The sequence below is a fragment of the Poecilia reticulata genome, unplaced genomic scaffold (genome assembly GCF_000633615.1).
Source record: "Poecilia reticulata strain Guanapo unplaced genomic scaffold, Guppy_female_1.0+MT scaffold_232, whole genome shotgun sequence".
Lineage (NCBI taxonomy): Eukaryota > Metazoa > Chordata > Actinopteri > Cyprinodontiformes > Poeciliidae > Poecilia > Poecilia reticulata.
Window position 1 is genome coordinate 116444 of NW_007615026.1, and position 8690 is coordinate 125133.

At 46.8% G+C, this 8690-nt stretch overlaps 2 protein-coding genes and 1 long non-coding RNA gene across 5 annotated transcripts in view; 1 reads left to right on the forward strand and 2 right to left on the reverse strand.

The window, feature by feature from the left end:
* trhrb (thyrotropin-releasing hormone receptor b) overlaps nt 1-1911 on the reverse strand; it is a 3970-nt gene extending 2059 nt beyond the window's left edge. Inside the window, exon 1 of the mRNA XM_008402428.2 lies at nt 633-1911. Within this exon, the coding sequence (XP_008400650.1) occupies nt 633-1421 (789 nt within the window). The 5' untranslated portion in view covers nt 1422-1911. The remainder of the gene's footprint in view (nt 1-632) is intronic.
* Nucleotides 1912-2493: 582 nt separating this feature from the next.
* Nucleotides 2494-4392, reverse strand: LOC103460328 (uncharacterized). The gene is made up of 2 exons (XR_532906.2): nt 3616-4392; nt 2494-2866 (listed from the first exon to the last, which is right to left on the reverse strand). It is a non-coding gene; the product is annotated as an uncharacterized LOC103460328 (long non-coding RNA).
* eif3eb (eukaryotic translation initiation factor 3, subunit E, b) overlaps nt 3358-8690 on the forward strand; it is a 7496-nt gene continuing 2163 nt past the window's right edge. For 2 of the 3 annotated variants that reach the window (XM_008402430.2, XM_017303255.1), the window contains exons 1-7: nt 3359-3494; nt 4856-4973; nt 5809-5926; nt 6009-6051; nt 7915-8019; nt 8092-8217; nt 8325-8449. In XM_008402430.2, the coding sequence (XP_008400652.1) occupies nt 3405-3494; nt 4856-4973; nt 5809-5926; nt 6009-6051; nt 7915-8019; nt 8092-8217; nt 8325-8449 (725 nt within the window). In that variant the 5' untranslated portion in view covers nt 3359-3404. Of the gene's footprint in view, nt 3495-4855; nt 4974-5808; nt 5927-6008; nt 6052-7914; nt 8020-8091; nt 8218-8324; nt 8450-8690 lie in introns of all 3 variants that reach the window. The other variant, XM_008402429.2, reaches the window with a different exon arrangement.

An 8690-nucleotide genomic window follows, 5' to 3' on the forward strand; every position in this document is an offset into this window, starting at 1 on the left:
CCCCAGCAGCTGATTGGTTCCCAGCAGCTGGTTGGTCCCCAGCAGCTGATTGGTTCCCAGCAGCTGATTGGACCCCAGCAGCTGATTGGTTCCCAGCAGCTGGTTGGTCCCCAGCAGCTGATTGGACCCCAGCAGCTGGTTGGACCCCAGCAGCTGATTGGACCCAAACCTTCTCTGGGGACCAGAGCCTTCAGTCCATCTGTCCTTCAGCTGAGGCTGAGTTCAAACTGGGTCATCAGCAGGATTATAATCCCAAACTCAGAAGCTAATCTGCAGCAGAATGGCTGAAAAAGAAAAGAATCAAAGTGCTGCCACGGCCTAGTCAAAGTGCAGACCTCAGGCAGAAGGTCTGAGTTTCTGAACAGGGATCAGCTGGAGTCGTTACTGGTGATGCTTTTCATTCTGTTTTTAAACGTAACATTTAATCAGTGAAACAAAAATCAGCTGAACTTTAACAGTGAATGTTAAACTTCCGGGTTCAGCTGACAGGAATGATGTCACTTCCTGCCCTTAGAAAATGTACAAAAAGCAGAGGATGAATTTAGACAAATGAATTTCACATTTCTGTTTCAGACTCTTTTGGACATTTTTATATGAAACCAAAGATCTGAGGGATTTTGTGCGTCGCTCACCTGTCTGCGCGACGTCGCGGTGGAGCTGGAGTGTCGCGCGTTCTTGCAGCTGCTGCGCTGGTTGTTGCTGGCGGAGGCCGCCGCGCGCTTCTCCCGGCCTTTGGGGTCAGAGGGCAGCGGGTTGAGGAACAGGATCCTGGCGATCAGGCCGTACAGAACCGCGGACAGCAGCAGCGGCAGCACGAAGAAGACGCTGAAGTCGAAGAAGTAAATGGGCAGGTAGAACTTCCGGGGGACCCTGTAGCCGCACGTGACCACGGTGACGTTGGCGAACACCTGCAGCTCGATGTCGGACAGGTAGAACCACATGACGCAGTAGATGGAGGTGCAGACCCAGACCAGCAGGATGATCTTCTTGGCCCGGGACAGCGTGCACAGGAACTGGGCCTTGATCGGGTGGCAGATCGCGATGTAGCGCTCGATGGTGAAGGCGGTGATGGAGCCCGAGGACGCGTTGATGCCCAGGTACTGCAGGTAGGTGATGAGCAGGCAGCCGCAGCGGCCGAACACCCAGGAGGCGAACAGGCTGTCCGGGATGGCGGGCAGCCCGGCGGCCGTCAGGACCATCAGGTCGGCCACCGCCAGGCTGACCAGGTAGCAGTTGGTCGGAGTGCGCATGTGCCGGGTGATGAGCACCACCAGGATCACCATCACGTTCCCCACGATGCCCAGCGCGCAGATGAGGAGCAGCAGCAGGCTGCTCACAACCTTGTACTGGACGCTGTGGTCCGTCCAGGTCCGGTTCTGGTTCTGGTCCAGGTCCCGAGGGGACGAGGAGGAGTTCTCCATCCTTCCTGACGCGCCAGCAGCGGGACCACCGAACCTGATCCAATCTGAGTGGAGCTGCTTCCCGCAGCCGGTGCGGCGCTTCTGTGCGTAAAACGCGGCGCCAGAACCAAGTGTGTGTGGGACAGATGGCGCTTTGGGTTTTGTTCCGTTTGGCACGCGCTCTCCTACGCAGAGCTTGGATTAACCCTTCACTGCCTGCAGCGGGGCGGCTGCCACTCAGTCCGCCTCATCAGAGGCAAACAGGAGAAGCAGCAGCAGCAGCTTCTTTACTTTTACTGGAGAATGAAAATGATTTTGATCCATCCGGGTCTGAATATGAGAAGTGACCAGACTGAAGGTCAGCTCTGCTCTCTGGGATCAAATGTTTCTGTTAAAAAGCAGCAGGAGATTCACTTTAGTTCAGTTTGTTGTTGTTTATGTTTTCCTCTCTGAGTTTAGACTCATATTTTGTTCTCTGACGTGTAAAAGGTGCAGCATAAATAAAGTCTGTTAAATTTATGGTTTATTTTCTCTGTGTTTTATCAGAAGGTAAAATAAATACGGTGTTCCATAGATCAGTGAGGCGAATGAACGATCAGAAAAAACCCTAACCCACTTCGTATCTTTGTGTCCAAGCTGATCAATAACATCTGATCAGGTGGCGTTTAAGTTAAACTGATGCAAACATCCATTTTCAAACACCTGGACCGTCAGCGGGTCAGGAGGAGCTGCTGCCTCTCCAGCTGACGTTCTGGGCGAGAGGCGGGGTCACCTGGACGGGTGCAGGGCAACACACACACACACACAGGGAGAATTTAGACAGACCAGTTAACCTGACAGTCATGTTTCTGGACTGTGGGAGGAAACCAGGAGAAAACCCACCATGCAGGGAGAACATGGAGACTCCATGCAGAAAGACCGGGAATCGAACCCAGAACCTTCTTGCTGCAAGGCATCAGCTCTACCCACTGCACCACTGTGCAGCCTGATGCAAACATTCATTTCACTCAAAATGTATTGGAGTTTTTCAAAGATTCATTTTTTGAAAAGCTTTTTTAAGCAGGTTCTTTGGTGGCAATAATACTGGAACCAATTTATCTCCATATTTCTTTATCAGAGAACCGAACCTGGAATCAGACGATATGTTTTTACTAATTACAGTTTCTGCTCTCCCTCATCATCCTCATCTTCATCATGGTGGATCAACCTGCTGTGCTGTGAAGGTCAAAGTTCAGGCTGGTTTCCCAGGCGACGCATTTAACGGATTATTATCCAGAACAAAGAGCTGAGAAGAACCGGCCTTCATCACTCCTCTTCCTCCCCACCGAGCTGCGGAGGCGGGAAACTCTCCTCCTCACCAACTGTGCAGAAGATTCTGCAGGAACCGGGCCGAGTTCGGAACACCGGTTCTGCCAACACGAGTCTCTGGCAACAGGTGGGGGCGGGGCGTTACATGAGCACCATCACTGCCACTGCAGAGAGATGAATGAACTGCTTTTGATTAATCATCATCATCATCATCTTCATCATCATCATCACCATCATCATCATCACCATCATCATCATCATCATCCTGATCCTGATCCGTGTTTTCCTGCTGATTGTTCCTAAAGTGAAATAAACTGTAACCTTGATAAACCCGCAGGTTGCATAAAGAATCATAAAGACTTATACCGCCACCTAGAGGACGAAGCTGGTCGATACCAGACACAACCAGAAACATTTCTAACATTTTAAATATAAATGTTGAAACTCATTTTAAAGCTAAATCATAATTATTTGGTTCACACTGAATCTCCCCCATTTTCCTCATCAACATTAATTAATGCAGATTAAAGGGCAGCGATGGTTTTAAAGTACAACGTATTTCATCTCATACTGGATTAAAGGGTCGATTTTTACAGCAATGAAAAGAATCAGAACTAAATATTGTAAATAAATAAATAAAAACAACGTATGTCTGTCACGTGACTGTGTTCCGTCTGTCAGTAAAAGCCGGTAAAGATGGCGGAATACGACCTAACGACTAAAATAGCTCATTTTCTGGACCGACACCTGGTTTTCCCTCTGCTGGAGTTCCTGTCCGTGAAGGAGGTGAAGCCGTTTATTCATGTGGGAAGCTAATGGCGGATGCTAGCAGGTTTAGCTCAGTCATGCTAGGTGGGCTAAAGGCTAGCTGCTAGCATTAGCCGCGGAGCTAACAGGCTGCTTTTACCTGAGTTAGTGTTCAGCTGAAAAATAAGAGGAAAATGCGTCAGGATGTAGTTTATGACGCTTATTAGTAGCTTTAATCTGTGACGTAATGCGGGTTCAACCGAGAATGACGGGATGTTTGAAATCGGCTGATTTCTGAACATTATTCGTTGAATGATCCTGATTATCCTCCAGTTATTCATCTCTTCATTTATGTATTTTGAATAGATCTTTATTGAGATACAGGTCAGCATACATTGTGTCCGCCAGGGTTAAAACATGGAGACAATATTTTACCATAACATCTCATAAACACGTCACAGAGCATGTTTTAATAGCTTTGGTATTGGTGGTTTTCAGTAGTTCTCATTGTTTGACGTCATTTATTAACATGGAAAAAGGTGGTTTTCATTTATGAACGTGCCGTTTGGCTAAGAATATAAGATTAATTATATAAAAATGTTTTTTTGTTATCGGGTAACAAACAATACATGTTGAAGACAAAGGGAGAAGTATGGTTCAGTACAAATCAAAGTGAAAATACTTTTCCAAAGTTGAACAGAAAAAGGACAAAAACCAAAACATCTTCTGGATACTGATAATATAATATACTATCTGATACTATATGATCAGATAGAATCTGATAATATCTATATTATCATCGTTAAAACGTGGTAGAAATGTTTTGGTGGGTAAATTATGTGAATAATTTTAAGGACAATTCTTTCACTTTATTAGTTCAGTGATTCTTGTGAATAGGGACAAAACGGGTCGTATGGATAAAAAGCACAAATTGTTTTTGTTTTTCCACATAAAGTAAATGTCAATATATTAAGCTATTTTATATTATTTTATATTGAGCTATTTTTGTTGTCATCAGACTGCAAACTGTGTACTTTTATTTTTACATCGTTTTCCACAAATAACATCCCACTGTGTTTTATTATTATTATTATTATTATTATTATTATTATAGTGGTTCTTCAAAATTACAACTAATTTCCTAACAGTAAATAATAAATTACAAGCTGTCATTTTTCAATGCCAATAAACGTAAAAACGGATTAATTTCACTTTGTTGGTAGAAGTTCTGCTGATGTTTCACGTTATTAAAACAAAGTTCAGCCTCCATTTGTTAAAATCAAGATAAAAATAACTCTAAGCTGTTTTTAAATAGTAGTTTAGTTTCTGGTTTCATCCCAGAGTTTATTGGTTTAGGAAACATTTCTAATGTCTGCGCTGGTAAATAAATGTGTTTTCAGATCTACAATGAGAAGGAGCTGCTGCAGGGGAAGCTGGACCTGCTGAGCGACACCAACATGGTGGACTTCGCCATGGACGTCTACAAGAACCTGTACCCAGACAAGGAGATCCCTCACTGTAAGCAGCTGATCTGGGATCAGGATCCACCCGGATTAGGACTGAGACACGTTTAACTAGCACTTCATTGTTAAATGCATCAGAAAAACTGGGATTGATTCAAGGAAGAAATATTATCAGCAGGTTGGACACTCAGCACTCCGGCTCCCTGCGGAGCCATTTAAAAGTCTGACAGATCCAGAAGAGTTTTGGTCTGAGTTTGTTTTCCCAAAGCAGCTGGGAGGACGGATTTCAAAATAAAAGCTGAGGATGGTTTATGACGCTTCGGGCCAGATGTCTGATCATAAACACTCAGATTATTAATCCTTGGCTTTGAGCCCAGGGGTTCCCAAAGTATGGGTTGGGACCCCCTGTGGCACATGTGTCAAACTTGAGGCCCGTGGGCCGAATCCATCTAAGTTTCTGAATGGGTTTTATCAGGACGTTCTGGGACAACCGGCCCTTTAAGAGCCTTCAGGATCCTGATTTGACAAAAAACTAAAGAGTTTGACAGCAAGTTTAGGGTCAAAAGCAGATCTTCAGAATCCTCACGATGCAGCCCAGAGGTGTACGGAGGGCCAGAGTGGGAAAACCTACACAAATAAATAATTAGTCAGATGAATGTGATATGAAAAAGGACGGAGAAAATCAGGTTAAAGATAATATCTCGCATTGTTTTATACCAAATCTGATTCGAGTTTAAACAATTTGTTTTCTGAAGAAAAACTTTTTCAAAAACTTCTTATTATTTCAGTGAGGGTTGACTGGGACTAAAAACCCTCATAGGTAGAAACTGTGAAACATGTTAGCTAATCAAGATGGCCGCCAGACGCTCTGCTGCTTGTCTGTCCTGCAGCGCTGAGGGAGAAGAGGAGCAACGTGGTGGCCCAGCTCAAGCAGCTGCAGTCGGAGACCGAGCCCATCGTCAAGATGTTTGAGGACCCGGAGACGACCCGGCAGATGCAGTCCACCAGGTCGGCCAGGCCCCGCCCCCCGCCCAGCTGCATGATGGGAAGCAGAACCTGCTGACCCTCTTGTCTTCTGTCTGCTCCTCAGGGATGGCAGGATGCTGTTCGACTACCTGTCAGAAAAACACAACGTAAGATTTTATTCCGTCGCCTCGCAGCGCGCGTGTGCTCATGTTGCCATGGCAACCAGCTGCCTCTGTGGCCGTAATCATCCAGGATCTCCCTGTGATGCTCTGCAGTCCCTCTCAGCTCCCTGCAGCTAACCTGTTCCCAGTAACAGTCATGGAGTCGGGCCTTCTTCCTGAAACATCACACATCGCCTGGACGCCGCTGGCCGCTCAGAGCCCCCCAACCACAGGAGGTTCTGGACGGTCAACGTCCTCTAATCATTAGCTGCTGCCAGAAAGATGGATTCTCTTTGCTGCACCAGATGATTGAGTATTTCAGAAAAATCCTTCACATTTTGAGACAGGAACCTAAAAGTGTGTACAGATGTTCCCATGGGCTGAACATGTAAAAAGAAAAAGTAGAAGAAGCTAAAGCTAAACCGTTAAACTCATAAAAATATTATCGGAAGCTAATGCTAACCATTAACATGACTGTCATCTTCATCTCCTTCCTGTTGATGATTGGTGTGAGACTCGCCAACAGCAAAGTCCTCAGTTTCTGATTCTGCTACATATTATCACTCTGAGGCCGGCGCCCCGCGCTACGTGACGCAATAAAATATGAAATATGATCAATCTGAGCAGCTGAAAGATCCACATTCCCATCAAAACACCTAGATATTAAATGCTTAGAGTTGAAATAAATTATAATTTATAATTATCATCTCTGTGTCACAATCTGCAGAGGTCTCATGTCGCCCCTAACAAGATAACCCCCTGGGTGGTTGCTCATAGGGCCCCTGTCAGAAACCGTTATTCAGAGGGTAGACCCTGACTGCTGTCACCGTCTCCTCCTGCATGAAACCAGGTGGCGAAAATAATCAGAGCCATGCGCTCTGTGTGATCTTACGTTCTTGGATTTTATTTATTCGATGATTAAATAAATATATATATTTAATAAAATAGAATAATAATAGCTACTGCAGTGAACCAGAGCATTACAACAAAGAACGGCTCTCAGTGAGACTCCAGTCMTGTCGTTTACAGTGAAGATCCGTTCAGAAGAATCGGATCGTTCGTGAGTCACATCACATATTACAGACTTTGTCACAGCATCGTCGCACATGTGCAGCACGTCTGTCAACAACAAGCGCAGGAAGTGGCGGCATTTATCATCGCAAACGCAACATGTCCGTGTACAGCTAGCTTAGCTAGCATCACCTCACAGAGCGCAACTTTCTCTGAGTGACAACAAAAGTTGGACGTAGTCTCACCGTCTGAAAGCGAAGCGCYGCTTAATTCACATGTCGTCATGATTTCCTATGATTTACGTAGGAAACTTTATTACCGACGATTAGACGGATGTCTTYTCCCGCTCCGAGACAAACTGCCATGTCTCAGAGCGAGTTAGAGGGGGGCGGCGGAAACACAAACACGTCATCAGTAAGTCGCTTTATTGCTTGGAGTTTAATCGGTATGTTTTACATCCAGTGAAAACAAAGACGTTAAATAAACTGGACAATATGCTGACAATTTAATGATATTTTTACAGTTGTGGTCTTGAAATAAAATCCTAGTCCTCAATGACCGAGACCAAGACCTAGTGCTACAACACTGCTATCGCTACATGTATGAAGAGGATGACCAAAGCGGAAACCATCCAATGTGGCACAAATTGGATGGACGAAAATGGGGAACAAGTAAACGGGGGCCACCTGGAAAAATGGCCGTCATTTTGAAATTTGAGGAAAATCTGAAAACCATGTGACCTGACGGGTTAGCATGCTAATGTTTGTGCTCTTATCTTTGAGGGATGCTAATGTGCTGCTGTATCCTGTGTCCATGTTGCTTCAGGGTTTTATCGACTCATTTTGTTTCTGCTCCCAGTTCCGTCAGGAATACCTGGACACGCTCTACAGGTACGCCAAGTTCCAGTACGAGTGCGGGAACTACTCAGGCGCTGCAGAATACCTCTACTTCTTCCGGGTCCTGGTGAGAACCCCACACAGCCACAGACCCGTTTGGGTCCGGCCCGGTCCTGACGGCTCTTCCTGCCGGTTGCAGGTTCCATCCACAGACCGGAACGCCCTGAGCTCGCTGTGGGGGAAACTGGCCTCCGAGATCCTGATGCAGAACTGGGAGGCGGCCATGGAGGACCTGACCCGGCTCCGGGAGACCGTCGACAACAACGTGAGAATAAACAGTTCACACGGAGCAGAGAAACGTTCGGTTGCTGTCGGATTCTAGAGCACTGCGGACACAGGAAGTGTTTCTCTGACTTCCTGTTTGTCCTCCAGTCGGTGAGTTCCCCGCTGCAGTCGCTCCAGCAGAGGACCTGGCTCATCCACTGGTCTCTGTTTGTCTTCTTCAACCACCCCAAAGGCCGCGACAACATCATCGACCTCTTCCTCTACCAGCCACAGTGAGTCACAGCGCCCCCGCAGGCCGGGAGGGGAACAGCAGCTGACTGTCTCTGAGTCACAGCGCCCCCGCAGGCCGGGAGGGGAGCAGCAGCTGACTGTCTCTGAGTCACAGCGCCCCCACAGGCCGGGAGGGGAGCAGCAGCTTACTGTCTCTGAGTCACAGCGCCCCCGCAGGCCGGGAGGGGAGCAGCAGCTGACTGTCTCTGAGTCACAGCGCCCCCGCAGGCCGGGAGGGGAGCA